Source organism: Equus przewalskii, chromosome 13, assembly GCF_037783145.1.
Source record: "Equus przewalskii isolate Varuska chromosome 13, EquPr2, whole genome shotgun sequence".
Taxonomy (NCBI): domain Eukaryota; kingdom Metazoa; phylum Chordata; class Mammalia; order Perissodactyla; family Equidae; genus Equus; species Equus przewalskii.
In genome coordinates, this window is record NC_091843.1 from 26,806,283 (window position 1) to 26,831,363 (window position 25,081).

General features: G+C 54.7%; 1 protein-coding gene across 2 annotated transcripts in view; it reads left to right on the forward strand.

Annotated features, from left to right (window-relative positions):
- CAMK2A (calcium/calmodulin dependent protein kinase II alpha) overlaps positions 1-25,081 on the forward strand; it is a 61,948-nt gene that overhangs the window by 12,523 nt on the left and 24,344 nt on the right. For both annotated transcript variants that reach the window (XM_008517250.2, XM_008517252.2), the window contains exons 2-12: positions 2,838-2,932; positions 9,521-9,580; positions 15,491-15,545; positions 16,371-16,436; positions 16,548-16,620; positions 19,529-19,631; positions 20,920-21,003; positions 21,136-21,230; positions 22,254-22,376; positions 22,744-22,827; positions 24,348-24,390. In XM_008517250.2, the coding sequence (XP_008515472.1) occupies positions 2,838-2,932; positions 9,521-9,580; positions 15,491-15,545; positions 16,371-16,436; positions 16,548-16,620; positions 19,529-19,631; positions 20,920-21,003; positions 21,136-21,230; positions 22,254-22,376; positions 22,744-22,827; positions 24,348-24,390 (881 nt within the window). The remainder of the gene's footprint in view (positions 1-2,837; positions 2,933-9,520; positions 9,581-15,490; positions 15,546-16,370; positions 16,437-16,547; positions 16,621-19,528; positions 19,632-20,919; positions 21,004-21,135; positions 21,231-22,253; positions 22,377-22,743; positions 22,828-24,347; positions 24,391-25,081) is intronic.

A 25,081-nucleotide genomic window follows, 5' to 3' on the forward strand; every position in this document is an offset into this window, starting at 1 on the left:
GCGGGGCCTTGGAATATGTATTTTTAAATGATCCCCAAGGATCTTGAGGATTCTAAGGCAGCCAATTTGATGACCATTGATTTAAGGTCTTTACCCAGAATGGAATTTTGTTTCTCTAGTGGAGAAATTGCATCCCTCCCTCCCGCCATCCACCTCTGATTAATTGAGCTCCAGCTCAGGACCAAGCAGGGGCTAGCTGCTGGTAAGTGAGACAAGACGCAGCCCCTGCATTCAGGACCTGCGTGCCCCTCCTCTCCCCGGGAGTTGTTGGAACCTTTCCCAGAAGCGGCCACTTCAAACATTCTCTCCCCTGGGGCCTTTGAGGATCGAGGCCTCCCTCAGGGCAGGGACATGAAGGTCTTGGGGTCCATCCCCTGCCAGGGTAGGGTGGGAGTGCTTCAAGAGACCATCACGCCCCCTTCCTCAGATGCCTCTTCCTGTTCCTAACACCCCTCCCTGAACATCCTCTCCCCTGTCTCATTCCAGTCCCTCTCACTGTTGCTGGCATCACCTCCTGTTCCTGCAGGTGACATCTATGGAGGCCCGCAGGGGAGCAGGCATTGGGTACCTGGCATGGGGGTGTGGGGACAGAAATAAAGTCCTGGCCCTCAGGAACTCATTGCTGGGTGGGCAAGACAAACGGCCAAGCAACTACAGCCTGGGCTCGATGGGGAGGGACTGCAGGGTGCTCTGGGGGCACAAACAAAGGACCCCCTGGCGGCAAGGCTCCTTAGGGAAGGTGGCCAGGCTCCCGCTGCTTTCCTCCAGGGAAGGACAGGCAGGGGCTGCACAGCCCAGGGAGGGTCCGTTGCTTTGCGAGACCATCCATTTGTCATGAATTCTGGCCTTCTCTGGCTTTCCTAAGAGGTCATATTTCCTGGTCTCTAGCCCCCCTCCCAGATCCTTCTTCCTCATCCTTCCACACAGTTCCCTACCCCTCTCTTCATATTGCCCAGACACGGAGCCCGTGACAATGTCCAGGGGCATGTGCATTGCGGGCAGCTGTGCCCGTCTGCAGGCTTCCTCACTGCCTGCCAGGTCCTTCCCTGCTCCCATCAGCCTCATCTTTGTGGCCTGGACCTGCCCATGCACTTAGGAGGGGACATCAGAGTTTGGAGGGTGTGATGGGGTGAGGCCACGTCAGGAACCCGGACGTGCAGGCCAGGAGGTGGCAGATTCACTTGGTCGGGGAGAAGCCAGAAATCTGGGAGTGAAATATTTGAGTTCTAGCCTCAGCAATGCCTGGAACTAGCCACGTGACCTTGAGCAGTCTACACTGAGCTACGCCAACGCTCCAAGTCTGGAGCCCCACTCTAGCCTTAAGGAATCAGAATCTGCGTCTTAACAAGACACCAGAGTGATTCGCATGGATCTCAAAATTAGGGAAGCCTACCCCGCAGACTTGCTTCTTGCCATTAGCCTATGGTTAGGGCAGTACTGGTAGTGACCGTGGTCAGCATCCAGCCCCTTAGGGGCCTCCTCTGTGATAGGAAGGGGTTGGACCAGATGACCTTTGTGGTAGAAGGTACAACATGGCACCCAGATACCACATCTGGTTCTCAAAATAGTTTTGTTGGGCCCGATACTCTGTTTACTTTTTTTGGAATAAGTGCCAGTATTTAAAAGTTGGGAAATTTCGCATAAATATCCAGATATTCGGCTTTTCTTGAAAAATCAAATAATCCGGGAAATGGGCCACATTCCACATGGCAACAATCAATGTCCCTTGCAAACAGTGATACTCACAGCCCTCACTCCCACTTCTCTTCCAATCATGAATACTTTGAGGGTAAAGTCCCAGGAACCTCTTAAAACATGTGAAAAGATGCTCAGTCTCCCTCTCAGTGTGAGAAACACAACTCAAATCTATCCCGAGTTGCCATGTTCCACCTATCTCAGTAGCAAAGATAAGAAAGTTTGGTAACACATCGTGTTGACAATGGCAGAGGAAATGGTCCCCTCGCATGCTGTTGGGAAAGTAAGTTGGTACCATCTCTAAGATGGAAAATCCCTTATCATCTATCAAAATTAGCAAACAACATCCACCCTATGACCAAATACACCAGCTCTAGGCGTTTATCCACAGACACTTGCACGCATGGGAAACGTAATTCTCATGCACACGTAGATGGTTAGTCCGTGCAGCACTGTTTGTAATTGCTGTAGATTGGAACTAACCTGATTGCCCACTGATAGGGGACTGGCTAGGTAAGTTATCGGACCACAGCTGTATGATCAAATGCCATAAAATGAGCAGCTCTTTGTGTTATAACATGGAAAGAGGATCTCCAAAATATTTGCCAAAAAAAGGAGGATGCAGAACAGCTCACAAAGTCCAGCACCATTTGTGTGGGGATACTGCCTGTGGAAAGATGCTCTGGTGACACTGGCTGTCTTTAGGGAGGGGACCTCGGAGATAGGGGTACAGGGATGGGAGGGGGGTCTTTTTGCTATCCACACTTTTGTATCTTTTGAACTTTGAACCATGTCAATGTGTTATCTACTCAAAGAATAAACAACTAAAAACTTTCAGGGACCTCAATTCTGCAATTCTAACACTACATGATTCTAATGTTTTTCAATTTGGTGAGCTAACTTATTACAACTCTGGAAATCTCATCTCTTGTGTGGCCAAGCTCCTAATAATCCAGTACCTGTGGTCCTCTGGGTCTTGGGCCCTGCTCTTCTCTGGCTCGGGTCACAGCAGCCCCTATGAGCTCAAGCAGCCCTGGAGGAGGGCTCCCAGCTAGCATGGTGCAGCTGCATGGACGCCAGCGTCTCCTGGGGATGCAGCCCTTGGCCCCTCCTCACCTCCTTTGCCTTCTCTGTCCTCCTAGGGGAGCCTTCTCAGTGGTGCGCAGGTGTGTGAAGGTGCTGGCTGGCCAGGAGTATGCTGCCAAGATCATCAACACCAAGAAGCTTTCAGCCAGAGGTAGGTGGTGGATCCACGCTTGGCCCACCCTCTGGGGCTCTCCCTGCCTTCACTCCACCCTCTACCCCTTGGGTTAGAACCAAGGCCTGGGTCTGTCCCCTTGGTCAATGTCACATCCTTTGAGGGGCTTCCCTGACCCCCAAATTTGAGGCAGTCTCCCAGATTTTATCTCTCTCATTACTGTTTACTTTCTTTGTGGCTTTTCCCCAACCTAGACTTATCCCATTTACTGACTAGACTCCTTGTTTATCATCCATTTTCTCTCTTCACTAAAAGCTCCAAGAGGGTGGGGATGGGTCCCATGCCCTGCGTGTGCCCAGCACCTAGGACAGCGCCCAACATCCGCGGGGCTCGGCCAGTGCCCAGTGAGCTCCAGGGCACTCTGCTTCAACCACTCCAGGACAGTGCCTCCCAAACCTGTCCTCACACTGGAATCCCCTGGAGAGTTTCAAACACTCCTGACGCCTGGGTCCCGACCCCAGAAGTTATGATTTAGTTTGTCTGGGGCATGACTTGGGTTTTAGAAAAGATCCCAGGTTAATTCTAATTTGAAAGTGGTCCTAGACCAACAGCATCAGCATCACCAGAAGGTTGTTAGAAATGCAAATTCTTGATTCCAGACTTAAGGAATCAGAATCTGTATTTTAACAAGACGCCCGGGTGTTTCATGTGGACATTAAAACTTGGGAAGCCTGCCCAGGAGCTTGCTTCTTGCCCTTAGCCTGTGGTTAGGGCAGTAATGGTGGTGACCATGGCAAGAGTGTTGGGGAGAATTATCTTCAAAGATTCAATCGCCGCTCTGAACCATGTCTAAGCTGTGTTGGGGACCCCCTGGGGTGGAGGGAATTCCACTGGGTGAGGCAGGTGTCCGTGCGGGTTGTGCAGCCCATGGCTTGTGCAGCCTGGGAGATGTGGTGTGAGGGGCTGGTATGGTGCACAGGTGTTGACCTGGCAGAAGCCTCAGCTGTGTCTGGGCCGGGGCCTGGCAGGTATGGGGTTCACCGAGGCTGGTACAGGATGTTCTTGCTGTCCCCCACAGGCCTCCCCATGGGTCCCTTGTTGGACCGCATGTTACTGCCTTTCATCTCTCTGGCTCAGTGTGGCTTGAAGCCTAGCACTTTCTCCTAGTTACTGGACTCCCTGTAGTCAGGCCAGTGTCCCGCAGGGAGAGAGGCCGGGGATGGGGGGCTTTCCTGAAGGCCCAGAGCCCGTGATGGCACACAGTCAACATGAAAGCTGGGGTGGACAGGCAAAGCCTGTGGAAGGTCCAGAGCCAGAGCCAGGGGTGGGGAGCCAGGGCAGGTAGGATTGCTGCCTCATGTCCAGATGCCAGACTGGCCTTGCCATAGCTGTGTGGCTAGTGGCAGTTTGGTGCCCTCTCTGTGCTTTATGTCTCTAGTGATCAAGGAAGATATCCCAATCCCTGAGATACAGTGGGGGCAGGACTAGAACTACGACTTGGGGTGATAGGTGGGATAGCCCCCAAACGAGAGAGGGTCAGGAATCAGGTCCTCCCTGGATGCCGGAAATCTTGAGCTGGTTCACCACACTCTCAGAGCCACATCTACACACACGCGCGTGCACACACACACACACACACACACTGACAGAAAGAGACAGATGTGGATGGGAGAGAATGGAAGGGGTGTTGCCTCTTTTCTGGAAGATGAGTAAGCATTCCTGGGCAGTGTAGACTCTGGGCTGTGCCAGGCATTAACTGCCAAGCCCACTCTCTTTGGCGATTTGTTGAGCCTTTGACCTCCTGGGAGGAAGGTGGCCCAGGCCAAGGCGAGTATGCAGGGTGGCCAGGAGGTCCTCAGGGGAACCTTCTCAAAGAAGCCCGCCAACCGCCCACGCTCTCCCCGCAGTGGGGGAGGAGGAGCACAGCTTCGTTTAGGGTTTCTTTGCCACTCATGGCGCCTGGGGTGGGGAGTGGTGTGAGGCTGAATATTTGGCAACACGCTCTAAACTTCTCCTGCTGGCACTCCTCGTGACTTCAGCAGTTCCCGGCGGGGGGGCCGTGCCCACCCGGGGTGTCCGTCCAGCCCCCCAGGGAGCTGTGACTTCCCCTTCCCCACCCAGGCCAGCCTCTTCTGTCGAGTGGTTCCCAAACCCAGCAGATATTTTTTGTATGTATTGTTAAACTAGTCTTTTCAATAATATGCTTATAGAATAAGCAGTTCTAAAAAGCCATAAAGACATGAAATGAAATGTAAACATTTCGCCCATCCCAATTCCTGCCAAATCCTCTAGGGACCCTTAGAAAAATGCAGCTCAGTGCCACCCCTGAGGGTGGGATTCAGCAGGTGAGGCCCAAGCTCCTGCATTTAAACACTCCTGTCAGCAGGGAGCATGGCAGTACGGCTCAATGCTAAGTCCCCACTGGCTCTGCTTGCTTCCCAGCCTAGCCTCCCAGAGCCCACAGAAAGAATCCATTACGGGCCGGCCCAGTGGTACAGGGGTTAAGTTCCCACGCTCCGCTTTGGCAGCCCGGGGTTCGCTGGTTCGGATCCCAGGTGTGGACCTACGCTTATCATGCCATGCTGTGGCAGGCGTCCCATGTATAAAGTAGAGGAAGATGGGCGTGGATGTTAGCTCAGGGCCAATCTTCCTCAAAAAAAAAAAAAAAGAGAGAGAGAATTCATTAGCATTGTAGGGCATGCTGGGCACTGGGCGTGTGGATGAGGCTGGTGCAGCCAGAGGGGCTTGGCTCATTTACGGCCCCCCTCCACAGGCCCTACTGTCCACCCCAGCGCCAGGGGGTCACTTCCTCCGCTCTCTGGCGACCAGTCCCCATGGTGTGGGCTCATTCAGGCTGCCCCGAGCTTCTGGTCCACATGAGGGAGCCTGTGAGGAGGCAATGAGGCACCTCTTCCCCATCTTTCTCATCTTCCTCCCCACCCCGCCCGGCACTCTTGGTCCTCGAGATTATTTCTCCACCTCCCAGGAGCCTGATCGAGGCCCTGTAGAGGGAGGGGGCATTTCCTGTTCCAGGACAGAGATCTCTTTTCTCCCCTGGTTCCAGTGTCTCCAGCCAGCATCCCGCTGCCCGCCTGCCTGCTGGAGCCCACCCTCTCTGCAAGCAGAGCCCCCCAGGCTGCCTGGTTTCACTCTCCCGTGCTCTGCTCTGTCCCTCTGCACCATGCTGGCACTGTCTGGCCCCAGGAACCTCACCCCCGGTCTGCTGAGCTCTGGGCAGGGCTGGCTCCCTTAATCCCAAGACCCTGGAGCCTGCCCCCAGGACTGGAAAAGGTTGACAGGATATCACAGCGGGCACTGGGGCAGTCTTCCAGGTACCCGGGGAAGAAGGCTGAAGACTAGCTTCCCTCCGACCTCTTACTGTTGTGGGACTCTACTGAGATGGAAGGATTGATTTATCAATCAACTAATTATCAGAAGGGAGGCACATAGTGTAGTAATTATGAACATGGGTTGAAATCCCAGCTCTGTCACTTCTTAGCTACGGGAACTTAGGGAAGCTGCTCGAGTGACTCTAGGCCCAAGGAACATGTAAGTGACCAACAGACAAGGTCTTGCTCTCACTGCACCTCTTTTCTAGGGAGGGAAATTGAAAAGAACAGTAAACACACAAATAAGCTGGGTAAGTTCAGGTAGCAATGACTGTTATAAAGAAAATAAGACAAGGTAATGGGGAAGTGATGGGGCAAGAGGGACCCTCAGTAAAGGCAGCCAGGGAAGCTCTCTGAGGAGGTGACATTGTGCTGGCATCTGCTTGAGGAGAAGGAGGCAGCCATGAGAAGACCCCGGAGAAGTGTGTTTGAGGCAGAGGGTGCAGCAAGTGCAAAGGCCCTGAGGTGAGAAGGGGCTTGATGCACCTGAGGCCAGAAAGGGGGCCAATGCTGCTGGAGCTTCAAGGCCAAGAAGAAGCAGGACCCAGCAGGGTCTTGCTCCCCGTGGCAAGGAGTTTGGATTGTATCTTAGTACGTTGGGAAGCTGTGGGAGAGTTGGAAGCCAGGGAGCGGGCAGAGCTAAATTATATTTTAATAAGAGGTCCTTGGCTGCCGAGCATTGTTGGTCAGGGCAGGGGTCAGGGGGAGCATCCGGGGTGGTTCCTCAGGGCCCTGAGTTCTAGGAAGACTTGACCACCTGATGAGCAATTTTGATAAAGGGACTGCTCCCTTCTCCCTGGGCCTGTTTCCCCATCTACATAACGGAGCAAGGCCTCAGAAGTCAAGAGCAATGTGGTCCCCACATTTCTTGAGGTTCCCTGTATATTAGAAAATGGAAACATTTCAAACAGAGTTACAAAAATTATCGTATAAAACGTCTATGTTTACACTGAACGCTTTTAGCACTGAAATTTGCAATGCCATGTATTGTCCTTCACACAAGACGATTGCGAGATTTACAGAAACGATTAATTCCTCACCTTTCCAGCAATGAGGTCTGGCAACCAGGTGTAGATCCGAACTTGGGTGACCAGTGCTTCCTTCTTTCAATGCTGTCCATGCAACTCTGCTCCTAGGTGACCTCACGTGGGGAAAACACCAGAATTCTAGGTTAGGTCCCTCTGCATGAATGTGTAGCCTGGGCCAGAAGGCTCCCAGCCCCCTCTGACAGGCCCCACATTGACCTGCCTGATTTCTGGCTCTGCTGGGGATGGGTGGGGTTGGGGACAGGGCATGGAGCCTGGGGAGGGTCCCGCCTTCCTCAGCCCACTGAGGGCCTCCGCCAGCCCTTGGGGGGGTTCCCCCTCCTTTGCCTGGGAGTCAGCCTTCCCCTACCCTGGAGGATATAGAAGGAGGCAGGGAGGGAGGGAGACCCAGGAGGATGCCCCCCAACCCTGAGCCGGGCTCCCTTCCCCTAACCTGCAGCTGCCTTCAGCTGGGGAGTTGAGCGTACACCCCACGGAAACAGGATTGGCCTTAATTGCTTTGCTGATGGAAAAGCCACATTTCAGTATCGATCTTGGCTTGCGCAGCCGTTGAGGATGACCAGCATAGCTGTCATGGAGGGGGCCGGGGGAAGGAGAGCTGGCTGCCTGGGGACAGGGGCTGGGACTTTCTACATCCTCCTCGCCCTCCCTGGTGCCTGCCTGCTCTGGAGGGGCCATTCAGAGACCGGGGTTCTAGTGAGTTCTCTCCTGTGGGCCTTGATTTTCCCACTCAGGAATTGGGGGCAGGTGGAGGTGGTGGTGGTGACTCAGGGCGTGGAGAACACTGTAACCCCCGGAGTCTGGCCGCCTGGGGACAAAGCGGGGCTCCACTGCCCACCACTGGCACGACTTTGGGCCAGCTGCTTAACCTCTCTGAAACTCTGTCTCCTCCTCTGTAAAGCCAGAACAGTGATAGCACCTCCCTCAAAGGCTTGTCATGAGGCCTTGACATGTATGAAAGCGCTCTGCACACCACCTGAAACATAGTGAATATTCTACGTTTCATACTGGCTGCTTTTTTTTTTTTTTTTACTGTTTTGTTTTTAAAATTAGGCATTAAGCACCGAATTGTGAGAAAAGCACCAAAAAGGGAATTAAGAAATGCATAAAATAGGGACAGTGGTGGCCATAGCCCAGGGTTGCTGGAAGACTGAATGGGGTCACAGCTATGGTTGCTCCCAGCTGCCTCAGATGCAGAGGCCACAGGTGGCAGGTCCTGAGCAAGGCTTCTCTCCCAAGTGGGTGGGGGATCCAGCCGATTTGGACGAAAGTCCTGGAAAGCAGGGATGAGAGCTCCGGGGAAGCCCCGAGGCTGCCACATACGAGTTCTACCCTGCAGATTCTTTGGGGCTCTCTGTGTCCTCGTCCCAGAGTCCTCTGCAAGGGAGGTGGCTCTGTGAATTAATGCAGCTCTTCTTCTGCAGGGAATTCCACTCCCTTAGACAGATTCGTTCATTCGATCATTTGTTCTTTCATTCAGTTATTTCTTGAGCACCCACTCTGTGCCAGGCATTTGGGTAGATGGCAGGGTGCAACAGAGACTGAGTCCTTGCCCTCAAGGCTAGAGATACCCATGAGGCAGTGCGCAACGTGCTGACCAGGGGCCCTGAGATGGCAGAGGAGGGGCCCCTACCAGGCTGGCAGTCAGGGCAGGCTGCCAGGAGAGGGCAACATCTAAGGATGGGTAGGAGTGAATGATGGCCAGGAGATGGATGGGAGGTTGAAGGGGAGTGTTCCAAGCTGAGAGAACCATGTGTGCGAAGGCCTGAAGTGGAAGGGCTGAGCAGGATGTGCCAGGAGAAGAGAAATTCAGTAGTTAGTGTGGCTGGAGTGCCGCGTGAGGGCAGGGCTGTAGGAAGGGCAGCAAAGGCCAGCCTGGGGGCAGCTCCAGGCTGCATGGCCCCTGGGGCTTATTACAGGAAGGGGCTCATGGATGCTCCTTGTCTGAGAGCCCTGGAAACCGAGGCCCAGAGAGGGGAGGGGACTTCTGAATACTGCACCCAGGCCTCTCCCTCTGCAGCTGCATCCCGCTGCCTTCCTGGAAGACCAGGAGGCCCTGCCCGAAAGGCAAGCTTTTCCAGGATGCAGGGGCTGCCCCGGGAGGTGAGATCCTGAGGGCTGTGAGGAGGGAGCGACGGAGTGGGTGCAGGTTTCTGCCTCACCTGGGACTCACCTGGGCATCTGTGTTTCAGACCATCAGAAGCTGGAGCGCGAAGCCCGCATCTGCCGCCTGCTGAAGCACCCCAACATTGGTGAGCCGCGGGGGACGAGTGAGGGTGCGGGGTGGGGCCAGGCCGGCTCCCCCTCCCTGCATGGTGGGTGTTGGGGGGGTGGTGCAACTGCTCTCTTCTCCAGGGATGGTGGAAATAGAACTGGGAAAGGGGGTGTCTTTAGTGGTTTCCACATTCCTCAGAGACCAGCTTGGTTGGGGGGAAGGTGAGGAAGGGGCCCTTCCTCCCAGCCCACGCTGCCAGCAGCCTCCTTCAGAAAAGCTGTTTCAGGAAAACTCCAAAGCTCTGAGAGAGACGAAAATAGGCCAAGCTTGGCCTTGACCGGCGCAGTCCACTCCCCAAACCCACCCCTATGCTGAGTCAGCCTGGCACCGTGGCCCTGCCCACCTGCCTAGAACAGTGACCCTCAAGCTGGGAAGTGACGTCTGCCCCAGGAGTAGAATGAGCACAGACTGCATGGAGAGGCTGGGCCCAGAGCAGGTGGGGATGGGCATGAAATAATATGCCACTGCCTGACCTCCCCTTCCCCACCCCTGCACAAATGGCAGGTTGTGTCCCTGCCTGTCAGGGTTCTGAGTCATGGGAGGAGGAAGCACAGATTCTAGATATAGTTCTGTCGGGAAATGGCTGTGTGACCTTGGGTAGGAGCGCTACCCTCTCTGAGCCACTTTCCCCCATCTTCATAAGGAGAGGGTTGTCTGGACTACCTGGGCATCTTGCTAACAGGTAGATTCTGGCTCAGTGGGTCTGGGTGGGGCCTGAGACTTTGCATATCTAATATGCTCTGAGGCGATGCCAAGGCTGCTGCTTCACAGACCACACTTTGAGGAGCAAGGTCTAGGTGGTCTCGAAGGAATATTCCAACTCTGACCGCCACTGCGCCTTCTCCCTGGGGAGAGAAGCATCTCTCTGTGCCCAGGGCCCCAAGGGTTAACTCTCCTGCTAGAGAGAAGCATCTCCATCTGCTATTTATACCCAGAAGGCACCTCCCCTTCCCTGTGCCTGGGAAGGGAACAGAGCTGCACAAACAGCAGCCCAAGGCTCCAGGGCCAGAATCAGAGAAGGGACAGCAAGGGGGCTGGTGGGGAACAACCCTGACTGGACCCTGGTCCTCGACTGTGTGGCCTTGGGCTGTTCCTGCCCCCTCCAGGCCTCCAACTCCCCAGCTGTACGATGGAGAAGACTGTGAGTGATCGGTGACTGTAGAGCCCCATGGTTCTTAGAAAGGCTGTCAGCTCTGGAGGAAGGAGACAGGGAGTGTGTGCGTGTGTGTGTTGCTACACAATTGCAGCTGTCTCAGGTCAAGGCTGCCTCCTCCCCTCTGTGCCCGCTTCTCCCTCCCATTCCTAGCTATAATGGGGAGCAGTAAGTTACAGGCTCTGGAGCTAATAGGCTGCAGCTCAAATCCTGGGTTTGCTGCTTAATTGCTATGTGGCCCTGGACATGTCACTTAACCAGGCTGAAGCTCAGATTTCTCCTCTGGAAAATGGAAATGATACCTACCTCATAATAGGACTGTAATGAATAAATAAAGCATAGCACAGTGACAGTCCCGAGGGAAGTGCTTTATTGTCGTTAAGCTGCCCTCCTTTTCCCCAGTCTACATCTTCCCACAGAACAACCTTGCCTGAAGACTTTCTGAAACTCCGTACAATCCTTTCTGAATAACATCCTTTCTGAAACTCCATACAATTCTCATTCCTCTGAGCCATCGAGAGTTTTGGCCAGCAGTTTGGGGCGCTATATAGAACATCGTGGCTCAGAGAATGGAGTTTGCAGTCAGACACATCTGGGTTGAAATCCCAGCTCTGCCGTAGACTAGGTGTTTGCGCTTGGGCTGGCTATGGACCTCTCTGAGCCTTGGTAGCCCCCTCTGTAAAATGGGGATGATCATGGCACCCACCTTCTAGAACTGTTGGAAGGGTTAATTAAGATATTCCAAGTAAAGCGCTTAGCACAAGCCTGACCCGTGGTAGAACCTCAGAAATGACAGCTGTCATCTTCGTCATCATCATCAACGTTGAATCATTTATGCCTTCATTCCTCCATTTACCTGATGTCAAGTGCATCTGAAGCCCCACCATGTGCCAGGGCCCTGAGGATGTACGGACGAAATGAGGGTGACGGATGGGGGCTGGGGCGTGGGTGGCTGATACCCAAGGAAGCGGAGAGCAGAGCTGAGATCCAGAACAGGCAGACCCTCAGAAGAACCTGGCGCTGTTGTCAAGGATGGAAGTGTCGTGGGAGCCTGCCCCTTCCTAATCCTTCAAGCTTCTCACTTCAAAGTAGATTGTAATCGGCCCAAAGATGTACAGACAGGTACAGATGTGGATGCAGAAGCTGAGAGGCGAGTCTGTGCCTGGAGAAACTAGACTGAGTCCTATTCAGCCTGCTTGGTGAATCCAGCCAAGGTTACTTCCTGGCTGCTGCCTATGTGTGGCTGCTGCCCAGCCCCAAGGGGACCAGGTCAGGGAGGTCCCTGGCTCAGCACAGGTGGGTCCAACTGTGCCATGTGCAGAGCGCTTACCTCCAAGATCCTGCTTGGGGGAGGACAGTACCCTGCTCTCTGTACCATTACCACCTGCTTATGGGGCGACCCCTGAAGGCCACCCCAGGATGTATGCAGCAGACAACCTGAGAGTTTAGCATATGATTTGGGGTGGAGAAGGGAAGTGAGGCTGGTCCATGATGATGACAATGTCTTCATTTATTGAGTTCTTCCTAATGCCAGGCACTGTGTTGAGTGCTTTACGAGCATCGTCTCATTAATCCCCCACAGCAGTCCAGTAGTATTAGCACTGCTGCTGGGAATGGAGGCTCAGAGAGGGTAAATAGTTTGCCCAAAGTTACACAGCTTGTAAGAAGTGGAGCTGGGAGGTGAAGCCAGCAAGCCCAACTCCAGAGCCCACGTTCTCAGTCATTCTGTTTAGCTTCCCAAGTGGACGTCAGGAGTGTGTTGTCAGGGGCACACATGCAGAGGGGAACAAGTACTACCCTTCAGCTTCCAAGAAAAAAATAACCATTAGGAATATGACAGGAATGTCAGAAATTCATGCGTTCAGCTGCATGAATGAAGACTAGGTTACAGACTTGTTTGTTCTATGACAATATTTTAAAAAGTCAAAAAGTCACAGCATCACTCCATGAGCACAGACTCACCAGTCTCTCCCTGGGGAGGTGGGACCAGTGGGTAGCTGTGGCCCTTGAATCCTGCCTTTCCTCTTGGGCTCCGGGCTGTGATTCAGCCACTTCTCAGGGGCAGAAGCCGACTCCAGTACCTCCCGTGGGAGGGGGCTGGTCCAGCCCGTGTCCCCCTCGCCTGGCTGCTCAGAGGGGCAGCCTTTTACAGTCAGCACAAAGGCACCATCTGAGCTAGCGTCAGCTCTGAGACACCCCCCCACCCCCCCACCCCCCACACACACGCCAATTCCTTCCATTTCCCCGAGCCCTAGGACCTTCTCTAAGGGTCCCCAGCCTGCTTGGAGCTCCTCCTGAATGGCTGTTGACTGGTCCTAAAAGCCCTTCCTGTGATGCTTCTGGCCACCGCTTAGCTTCTTAGAGCTTCTCACGCTCAGGAAAGGGGAGTTAAAAACTCACCTAGAGAAGAATAGCCAGGAAGGAGGCCACTCCCCAAGAGTACACTTGGAGGAAGGCACGGAGCAGAAACGCCCTTTTTCAAAACTTGATCTTGATACACTAATCATGCAAGCTTATTGTAGATAAATGAGAAGACAAATAATTTTTAAAGTATCTCCCATAACCTCAGCATCTAGAGCTAAGACTGTATGATATAAGCTGTCACATGATATTTGATGTGTGTACCTACTCAAGTACACCTGTCCATGTTATCTCAGGCCAGGTTTCCTAGAAGCAGAGCTTGAGGCAGGGGTTCAGGTCCTTGTGGTTTATTGAGGGTATGCTCCCAGCGGAGACCTGTAAGTGATGGGGTGAATCAGTATGGAGAAGGGGAAGGACCTGAGCAGGGATGTGGCATCAAGTCAAGTCTAACTTTGATCGGATCCCAGGTGGAGGGTGCAGGGGGGGCGCCTCTGGAGCATAAATCCTGTCTTGGATTTGTTCCTCCTTAAGGCAAAGAGACTGGACGTTTGCACCAACCCTGCCTCCCATACATTCAGTTATTGGCTGAAGCCTGCAGGTAATCTCATAGGCAAGGTGGCTCCATCAGCAGTGGGCAACTCTCCAGAAAAGGGGGGCAACTGTGAGCTGTTAGCAGCCAACCTCCCAGCAGCCATACGATGGCTGCACCATCTTACTAAAGGGGGGCTGGGCAGGGCACCAGTGGAAAGCTGCCAGATTCTACACACAAAAAAACACAGGATGCCCAGCTCCATACACATATACATTAAAAAAATTAGGCCTGCGTTTGCTTTGAAATGCATTAAAAAATTAAAATAGATTAATGGATGGAAGAATGGATAGAAATGTAATAAAGCAAGTATAAGGAAACATTAATGATAGAATCCAGGTGGTGCATGCATGAGTGTTCACTTGATTATCTTTGAAATTTTTTATAAGAAAATGATGGTAAAAAGTTAAAGCAGGATTATATTATATATACTCTTAGGTGACCTGCTTTTCAGTTTTACTTTAAAATATATTTAAAAGATCTGTCACTCATTATTTATAAGTATCAATCATTTAAGAATTTTGAAAAATTTTTATTTAAATTTGTGTGCCTTTCCTCCTCCATCTCTGGTCCCCATCTCCCCTCCCCAGTAGGCACCGATTCTGGGGTATTCTATTCGATGCCTACTTCTCCAAACTTTGTGCGCAGACTTGAGAGCCATAAGTGATTTAAGGGACTCAGTGCTGAGTCAGAAATACATGTAAATGGCAAAAATTCAGGTGTCACTAGAGTTGACAGTGAAAACTAAGTCTTACAGATTCGTGACCGCTGCTCCCTCAATTCCCCTCCCCTAAGGCACCCCCAATGCCCACATCTCTGTATCCTTCCAGAAAGACTTAGGACACATACAGGCTTAAATACATCCTTTTTCAAAAGCACCATGTACACTGTTTTGCACTTGCTTCTTCAGCAAACAACGTAATTGAGAGAGGGTTGCAAACCAGAGGATACATAATGGCGGCATTATTTTAACAGCTGTGTAATTTTCCATTGTGCGATGTGTCACAATTCTCTGGGCCAGCACCCGCTCTGTGGACATTTTTAGTTTGTGGCGCAGAGGAGGACGTGAGCCTGTCCTCGGAGAACTTGCCCTTGGCTGGCAGCGTGCGGGCCCCCAGAGTCAGCCCCAGGCCTCAGGCCCTTCCTTTCAGCAGCTCAGGGGCGATTTGGGGAGCTCTGGGCTCCTGGGAGCCTTGCCTCTGTTCTTGGTAAATGAGGTATGAAGAGAGGACAGTTTCTCAGCACGTCAGAACTCAGGGACCGCTGTCACTGCCGCCTTCACGGGCTCTATTATCTCCTCAGACCTAGAAGCAGAGCAGGGATGTTAGCTCAGGGCCAGCATCGAGTGAGCACCCACTGTGTGCCTCATGGAATTCTCACAATAAGCCATCAAGTCCAGGAGTCTTAGTCTCATTGTGCAAGCAAGGAAAGAGAGGCTCAGAAAGGCGTAGCAGCTTGCCCAAAGTCACACAGCTAACGAGTGGCAGAGATTTGAGCCACAGGCTCGTTCCGTGACTGCCTAGCAAGGAAACTGAGAGTTGGAAAGGAGAGAGAGCCAAACTTTGACCAAAACAGGGGTCCGTAGTATTTAAGCCCAGGCCTCTTTTGGCGATGCTTAAGGTCAGTGAGCCCTGTTCACCTGCGTTTGTCAAAGCACCTGGTACCTAGCTTGTGCTCAGTGACTGTCTGAGAAATTGCAGTGTTGGCTGTCTGAGGGCTGGGAGGGTGGGTGCGGGTGGGGAGCAGTGTGCCCGGCATAACTGGCTGCCTGGTCCTTCCCACAGTCCGGCTCCACGACAGCATCTCTGAGGAGGGCCACCATTACCTGATCTTCGACCTGTGAGTTTGGCACCCACCGCCGCCCCACCCTGCCCCGGGATTTCCTGTGGGTATCTGGGCAGCCTGAGCACAGGTGCCCTCTCTGGATCTCTTGGCCTGAGGGGTCCCAGCTGCCCCCAGGCTGGGCTGAATCCCCTCTTTTGATACAGTTTCCCAAATCACAGTCAGCCTGCCACCCGAGCAGCACACATCTGTTTTCCTGAAACACCAACACACACTTTTAACTTTCGCCGTCATATATTTAGTTTTGTTTCTATTTGTGGCCAGTGATGCTCGTGTTCCATTTCTAGCAGGGGTATAAAGTTTCCTTTTGGAAGAGTTTTAAAGTTTTTTAAAGCCGGTCGATTGAATGAGGAACAATAATGGAATGATAGGCCTCAGTGGGCAGAGAAGCTCAGCAAGGACACTGGTCTCCTCTGGGCTCTTAGGATGTTGATAATGGGAGAGCGAGGGGATCTATGGGAAGTCTCTGTACCTTCTGCTCAATTTCGCTGTGACCCTAAAGCTACTCTAAAGATAAAGTCCGCTGAAAAACAGAACAGCCCAGCCCTTGGGCTCCAGGAGCCTACTGAATCCTAGTGATGGGTTCCTGGTATCCCACCTCCAGTCCCAACTTCAGCCTGGGCCTGGTGGGGACAAGGGCCGGGATGGAGGGGACGAAAGTCAGTGAAGGGTGGGCTGGAAGCCAGGAAGGGGTTGTAGCAGGGGGCACCCCCATGACCCCTGGGGTCCCTCGTTTGGGGGCTGAGGTTCTGAGGTCCCTGGGCCTCGCCCTTAGCTGCCTGGGGCCTCTGTGAGAGGGTGACTCCATGCCTGTCTCCCCAGGGTCACTGGCGGGGAGCTGTTTGAGGACATCGTGGCCCGGGAGTATTACAGCGAGGCGGATGCCAGGTGAGTGCCGGGTGTGACCTGGCAGTGGCGTCCCAGGACAGGGCATCTCGCCTGGCTTCCCGGGGGGGGGGACCCCCCCTCACACCATGACCCCTTCCTTTTTCTCCCCAGTCACTGTATCCAGCAGATCCTGGAGGCTGTGTTGCATTGCCACCAGATGGGGGTGGTGCACCGGGACCTGAAGGTAAGCAACTCGCCTGAGGGTGCGGCTCACCAGGGAGCTGGCCCCTCTGCCCCTGCCCTTCCCTCCGCCTGCAGAGCCAGCGGTATTCCCAGAATCCCTTCAATTTCCCTGAGTTGGGCTAGATGGGGAATATTTCCCCCACTGTTCCAATGCGGAAACTGGGCTCAGGGAGGTCGAGCATCTGGGCTCATGACGCAGGTCTCCCGACTCCCAGCCGCACATGCTTTGTGCCTGGCCAGGTGAGACGCAGTTAGACTGCCAGGATTGGCTATGGTATGGTCCAGATCCCTGCTAGGCCGCTTTCTAGCTGCACGGCCTCAGCTTCTTTACAGTGAGGGTTGCCATAGCAACGTCGGCACAGGGTTGGTGAGGATGTCAGAGGAGACACCAGTGCCTGGTACACAGATGCGATGTTACTCTTGTTTCCAGGTCTCTGGCAGGTGGAGGAGAGGAAAGACAGGGCTTGAGGCCCTTGGCGTCCTTCCTCCTCTCCCTGGAGAAGGAGATGGTCAGGACTAAGGAGATGGGCAGGCTGGGGCTGGCACCAGACGCATGGCTTTGCCCAGTCAGCACAGACTTCTCGGCTCTCCTCTGCTGGGCCTCGTGGCATCAGCCGCTGGTAGCTCATAACATCGTCCCCACTTTGCAGAGCAGGAAACTAAGGCCTAAAGAGTCCAAGGGATTTGCCTGAGAGTATGCAGTTCAGCCGTGCTTGAGCTCAGACTGGAGCCATGAACTTCTGACCCCACATCCCATGCCCTGGGTGTCCTAGGGCTAAAAAGCCACTCAGTCCAGCTCCTGCTTCTACAGTAGCCCCTTCTAGGTGACCCTATTGGGTGTCCATCAAACCTCTTCTTTTTGGCCTTCGGTGACTGTGAACTCACTTCTGATGAGGTGGCCCCTTGCACCACTGGGAAATGCTTCTTCCATCTGTCCTGCTGTGGGATTTTGCCTGTGAACCCCAGTTCTACCCTTTGGGGCCGCGCAGATCAAGTATCCACCTCAGAGCAGCCCTGGGGCCTCTTGTCGTAGCCCCTGAGTCTTCTGCAGGCTGTTCTCCATCCCCACCCAGGACGGCATGTCCAGGCCCTCCTCACCCTGGGCACCCCCCTGGGCATCCTCATTTTCCAGGTCCCTTTCTGGGGTGCAATGCGCTGACCAGAACCCCTCCCCACCTCTGACTGTCACAGCCATCTGTGGCTCCTCACTTGAGCCCAGGTGAGCCCCCAGTGGGTCAGTCCAGACCCCCAGGCGAGCGTGTGCTGGAAGAGTGTCTCTGGCCAGACAGCAGGGCGGCTCTCCCTGAGGGCCTGTCCCATTATAGCTGCGGCCGCTGCACGGGAGGGGGAAGGAGGAGAGGCAGCACCAATTCAGGCCACTTCAGATAGATTCATTAGTGGCACATTCATCAAATCAGGGCAGGACGGCGACCGAGACCCGGGACACGCTGGGAACACAGTCCCCAGAGGACAAAAGAGGCCTTGACGAGGGGCAGACAGAGCTATATTTGTCTGCGTCCTGCCTAACTTTGGGCAGTGAAAGGTCAGGTGCGGGACCCCTTGAAAGTCCCGGTGGGGGAGGGGGTCAGAGGAAACCAGCTGTCTTCAGAGACTGGGAGCCCCGCCACTGAGCAGAAAATATGAGTACGGACGCGTCTCAAGCGCTTGCCGTAGGCCACCACAAAGTGCTTTACGTGGATTATCCCAGTTAACCCGGATGACACCCCATGAGGTAGGCATTATCCCCATTTTTCTGAGAGGAAACTAAAGCTCAGGGAAGGGAAATAATTTGCTCAAGTTCCACAGCACAGAAGTAGCTTGTGCTATCTAGCTGGAGAGTCTACACTCAAGGAGGGGGATTTCCTCTCCTCTGGACCCAGCAGAAGACAGCAGCCTTGATGCACCAGAGGTCACGTGGCATGTACGAGGCCCCCCCATCTCTCAGCTTAGAGTGCTTGAGACCACTGTTCTGGAGCCAGACTTTGCCTCGATTCTGGCTCTATCACTTATCAGCTGTGTGATCTTGGTCGAATCACTTAACCTCTCTGAGCCTCAGTTTCCTCATCTTTACAGATATAGCAAATACCTATTAAGTGCTTGCTATGTGCTGCCCACTGTGTTAGGTGCTGGTGATACAGTGGTGGACAGGACAGATAAGAAACTCACATTTTGCAGAGGTGACAGATAATGACCAAGCACACAGACAAGTGGGGAAAAACATCACAAATTGTGATGAGATCTATGAAGGTAACAAAGAGCTAAGACAGAGGATACCTGGGGGCCCCTCCTTTAGAAAGAGTAGTCATAGAGGGCTTCTTGGAGGCGGTGACATGAAGGTGAGAGCCAGATGAAGAGAAGGGGCCAGCCCTGTGAAGTTCAGAGGGAGAGCAAGTCAGGCAGGGGGAATGGGAAGTGCAAAGGCCCTGAGGTGGGAACAAGGATGACTGTTTCAGGGGCTGTAAGAAGGCCACTGTGGAGAATGGGGATAATAGTGCCTGCCCCAAAGGGCTGATGAGATGATGTATGCAAACCTCTTAGCCAAGTGGCTGGCACATAGTAGGTCCACAGTAAATGTTGTTTCTCTTTCCTTATTGTGTTGGTGGCTGTCCCCGCACCCCCGCCCTCACCTCAACCCTAGCCCAGACCTGAGGGGAAGGGAAGGAGGGGATGGCTGGTGGAGGAAAGGTCTTCCTGTTGCAGAAGGCGGAGGACTTGCAGTGGGGTGGTCCCCTCTCTGGGGCCTGAGGCTCAGGGTCCTGTGGTTGGGACTGCAGGTGGGGGAGGGCACCTCTGGATGGTGTGGCTGTTCCTCCTGGAAGCCCCAGCCGCTGGACGTGAGGTTCTGAACCTGCTCACTGTCCTCTGGCCCTCTCCCGCCCCTCTTCCCTCTTCTCTCTGGTCCCGGGAAGCCGGAGAATCTGTTGCTGGCCTCCAAGCTCAAGGGCGCCGCAGTGAAGCTGGCGGACTTTGGCCTGGCCATTGAGGTGGAGGGGGAGCAGCAGGCGTGGTTCGGTGAGTGGGGCACCGGTGGCAGGGGATGGGGGGCCGGTCTGGTGTGGAAATGTCAGTCTCTAGGAACCCTCTGCCCAAGGTGGGGCTGGCTGGAGACAGCTGTCGCACCAGCCAGGGCTCAGGGAACAGAAGTCCCACCCCACCCAGCCTCTGGGTCCGTGGGTATTGCCCATCCTATCTCCCAGGGGCCAGGCACAGGGACATGGTTATCATTCAAACAGCCCACAGCTTCTTCACAGGCACACATGCCCTCGCTGTGGGCCAGGGGCTCCCTTGGGTTCCCCTAACAGCCTGGGCAAAGGAGATTATTACCCTGATTTTACAGACGAGGAACAGAGGCCAAAAAACTTGGAAAAGATCTGGGGAGATTAAAAGGGGAAGAGCCAGGACCGAAGCTCAGATGACCCAGTGTGCGCTGAGATTTTGGCATCATTGACTCCTTTCCACCACGTGGGGACACTCTAGTGGACACTACTGATCAGTGGTTAAGAACCAGAGCTCTGGGTTCACATCCCGACTCTGCTGCTTACGAGCTGTGTGACTTTGGGAAAGGCATTTCGCCTCTCTGAGCCTTCATTTCCACCTCGGAAAAAAGGAGACAATGAAAGAATGCTCTTCAGGGCTGCGTGAGGATTAAATGAGGTCGGGCATAGAAAGTGCGCAGCCCTGCTTAGCACTCACACTCTGTACATAGGAACTATTCTTACGATTACCTGTTCAAGCACTTTGAGTATCTGTTGTTTCAGTTGATTCTCACAACAACACTGGGAGGTATGTAAGATAGGAATCCCTACCCTTGATAGATGAGGAAACTGAGGCGTAGAAGGAAAAGAGGCCTCCCCAAGGGACTTAGGGCGAAGCCAGAGTCAGGGACAGAGCTGCCACCCCAGGACCAGCTCCTACAAGGAGCGTGGAGTGGGCAAGGGTTCAGCTCAGCCTGGAATGACACGGCGAGGACGTTTCATCGAGTCCACCAGCAATTGCTTGGTAGTGGCTGCTGGGAGGGTTGTGCTAAGAGTTTGTGATGCTGAGCTGGGACTCGGTGGGAAGAGCTCTGGGACTGATCAGTGGCTTCTGCTGATGGTTCTGGAGTGGGGGTGGTGACAGGTGTACTAGGTGCTTGTCCACCCTGGTCTAGCGCTGTTACTGGCTTACCAGGCCCGCTCTGGGCGACGGGGCGTTTCCCCATCTCCAGGGCAACCCATATCCCTCTTCCAGCAGGTTCTTGCTCCAGGTTACTTACCACCCTCTGTGTGTGTGTCTTCCTGTCTGTGTGTCTGGGGAGCAGGGTTCGCAGGGACACCTGGATACCTCTCCCCAGAAGTGCTGCGGAAGGACCCTTACGGGAAGCCAGTGGATCTGTGGGCCTGTGGTGAGTCCATCCCAAGGCCCCTTCATCCCCCCGGCCGCCTGCAGCTCTGGTGTCCTCTCTCTCCTTTCCCATCACTCCCGCCCATTGCTCCTCCTCGCAGCAGGCTAAAGGATGTCCTGGTCCTCTCCCCAGGGGTCATCCTGTACATCTTGCTGGTTGGGTACCCCCCGTTCTGGGATGAAGACCAGCACCGTCTGTACCAACAGATCAAAGCCGGAGCCTATGATGTGAGTGTCTCTCCTGTCTCCAGCCTCCCTGTCATCCCCAGGCCCCTTCCCATGAAAGCCAATGCCCAGTGAGGTCAGAGACCCGGTGATGCTTCCCGCCTGCCCCCCCAGCCCACTTAGGCCTCCCTGCCACTCTCTAGTTGTGGGGTGATTGACGGGGGAGCTTGAGGACTGACTGGGGCCAGGCGAGGAGCTGGCCATGCCTAACGGGTGGGGCCTCTTAGTGATGGGATTGAGCCCGTGGGGCCCCAGAGGGCAGAAGTGGCACCAAAGTGGGGGAGAGCTGGGGGCACAGGCTCCAGGAGCCAGGTTCTCTCTCTCTCTTTCTTCCCTTCTATATTTACACAGATATATTTAATATCTACAAGTAGTAATAATAGCTGACACTTATATAGCACTCTTCTAAATGCTTTCTATGTATTATTACAGTTAATCCTCACACCAATCTATGACGCAGGTACTGTTGTTATCCCTGATTTACAGACGGGGAAGCTGAGGCACAGAGAGGTTGCATGACTGCCAGGATCACACAGCTGAGAAATGGTGGAGCTAGGATTTGAACCCAGGCAGTCTGATTCCACTGTCCCTGCTTCTAACTGCCAAGCTATACTGCTTTTCTATACACTGTCAAGCTGTGTGCCACGTGGTTAATATCGCATTTAATCTTCTTCGCTAGGGACAGCTCGAGGGGTCACGTGGCTTGCCCAAGGTCACATGGCTCAGGAGGCAGAGCCAGGACTCGAACTCAGCCTTCTGATTCTGAAGTCTGGGCTGTACCTACTGGCCCCTCTGCCCTCCAGATAGGGCACAGCTTCAGAATAGCAGAGGGAGGCCTCCTTTCCCTCCAGCTGGTGTTCTGGTTTGTCCTGGGATCAGGGGACCTGCCCCAACTCCTCCTGGTTGTGGATGCCCGAGTGGATGGGCAGTAGGACCCCTGCCTGCTCCCCTGCCAGTCAGGGGCTGGGGGATCGCAGGGGTGGCCTGGCGTAGGCTGGGCAAACCTGGCCCCTCTGCCCCTTCCAGTTCCCATCACCAGAATGGGATACCGTCACTCCAGAAGCCAAGGATCTGATCAATAAGATGCTGACTATCAACCCGTCCAAACGTATCACGGCCGCCGAGGCGCTCAAGCACCCATGGATCTCGGTGAGCTGGCCTCAGCCAGGCCCTTCCCAGAGCCCTCCAGACCTAAGGGTTAAGGCCGGCACGGAATCCTGTTCCTGACCCCCGTGGGGCCAAGGGGGCTTAATCCGAGATATATTGACCCTGCTGTTGCTCTGAGGGGACAGTGGAAATGGGAGGTGTTCTGGGTCGGCATCATGACTAGGGGTGCTACTGGCATTGAATGTCTGGTGCCAGGAATGCTGATCACCTGCAATGTTGACGACATCCCCTGGAACAATGAGGGGGAATTGTTCCCCCCAAGATGCCAATCACATTCACGAGACGCCCTGTGAGGGGTCCTTGGGTAGGCCTGCCGTCGGCTCACTGGCCGCTCCCCCTCTTCCTCCAGCACCGGTCCACCGTGGCCTCCTGCATGCACAGACAGGAGACCGTGGACTGCCTGAAGAAGTTCAACGCCAGGAGAAAACTGAAGGTAACAGGTCCTCGCCCTCCACGCCCCCGGGACGCGGGAGTAGCTTGGCCTGCGTCTCCACAGCGGCCAAGAGCCCTGCTTACTAGCTCTTTCCTTCACTGAGTCAACAAGCGTTTGTTGCCCCCCTACTGTCTGGGCTGGGCAGCGAGCAGTGGAGAGGACAGACAATAACCAGGACATTACGGGGCAGTGGTGAGTGTTTGTGACCGCACGCCTGGAGGCTGTGGGAGCACATGGCAGGGCTGTGAACCAGGTCTGGAAGGACCAGGGAGGGATCTCGGAAGCCTTCGTGGGCAAATGGCATTTAAGCCGAAACCCTGAAGGAGAAGCAGGTATTTGCAGTGTAGGGTCAGCGGGCAGATGTTCCAGATGGAGAAAAGCCTGTGCAGAAGTCTGCAAGCGTGAGCCTGACCCTGCAGGGGACTGCAAGTGTTTTGGCGTGGCTGGGCAGAGGGTTCAGGGGGTGATGTGTGACTGGGCAGGACACCATGGTGGGGTGGAGGCCCCAGCTGCTGAGCCCTGGAGAGGAATGACCAAGAGACCCGGATGGGGTCACGGCCCTGAGGAAGCCACAGTGGGACCCAGGTGGGCCCTGAGCTGCTGGCCTCTCAGCAGGTCCTATGTGTTCTCGGGGCCCTAACAGCTCCTGACCTAGGCCTTGCCAGGGACCCCGTGAGCAGGTAGAAAGAGCAGCCAAGCAGCTCCAGCCGGTCAGAACAGAGAAGCCATCAGCATGCTGAGTGACGGATGCTGAGGCCCTGGCTCGTTCAGTAACTCCTCATCCACTGCTCCTGGGCCTGGCGTGGTGGCTCAGGATGGAGACATGGGCCAAGGGGACGGTGGCCAGCCTGTTGCCAAGAGAACTGAGTCCCAACTCTACCCCTCAGTGGGAGCTGTCATGGAGGAAGTCTCAAAATGTTGGAATCAGGGATTCTAAAAAATAATGGACCGTCAGATTCAGAGAGCATCCAAATTAGACAGCCTCAGCACCAGAAGGGCATGTCCCCTAGCCCCTTGTTGACAGAAGAGAGTTTTTCCATGTTAATCCTCCAGGATCCTGAGCCCAGGAACCACGGAGGGATGAACTAGTGTTGGAGCTGGGGGCCTGGGGCAGAGGGCAGAGAGGGGGAGGGGCCGCGGGGGCGCAGGGTCTACTGTCCTTGCCCAGGCAGGAAACTTCCTTGGCCTTTAGGAGCCCCCGCTGACAGGTGTCCCCAAGCCCTTCCACCAGCTCTGGCCAGACCAGTGGAACCTATTAATATCTGTTCATAGGATGGCCCTGTCCCCGGAGCTGTGCCAGCTAAGACCTATCTCACCCCCACTTCTCCAGGGAGGCAGGGGTGGTCCCTGGGCTGTGGGTTGAGGGACAAATGGAGGAGCGGGCACAGAAGGCCTTGGCTTTGTGTCTGACTGGAGCCCCTGCCTCTCCTTGCCCACTCCCCTCCCATTTCTCTGTCTCTCCTCTCCCCGGTCACCTCCGGCCTCCTCTCCCCCACCCTCCCTCCGCTTCTCTGTTGCAGGGGGCCATCCTCACCACTATGCTGGCCACCAGGAACTTCTCTGGTAGGTGGTGGGATCTCAAAGTCCCAAAAGCATCCTGCAGGAGGTGGGGACATTGCTGTGTCAGATATCTGGGTACCCTCAGACCAGGAGCCTGGGGAGAATGGGGGCCGCAGAAGATCCCGTCACTGAGGGCTTATCTCTCCTGACACAAACCTGCACCCAGAAGTGGCGAAAGGTGAAAGATCAGCAAGCCAAGGGCCCACCAGGAAGGGTTAGAGGTTTGGTCTGTCTCCCCCACTTCACAGCCCTGCTGGGGTTCTCCGGCTGGGCCGGCTGGAGGGGAAGGCCTCCCGAATGCTGGGGTACAGGTCCGGAGGGACTGAGCCAGGCCCAGGGAGTAGCAATAGGCCCATTTCCCACCGTTACTGGAGCCCTGTGCTGAGTGGTTCCCGTGCTTTTGCTCAGGTGGCCTTCGTGACAAGGCGGTGGGGGCTCTGGCCATGCCCATTTTCTGGATGAGGGAACGGAAGCTCAGGGCAGGGACTGACTGGCCCCAGGCCGCACTGCCGGAGGGCGGCGGAGCCTGTGCTCTCAGCTGGGTTTGAGCAACCCCAGAGCAAGCGCCCTTAACCAGCTGGGTCACCGGGGAGGCCAGGGCAGGAGCCGTTGGCCTCGGCCAAAGCCAGGCTGGTCAAGGCAAGGAGGGCCCGGCGACTTGCAGCATGTAGTCCTGAAGAGAGGATGGGAAGGG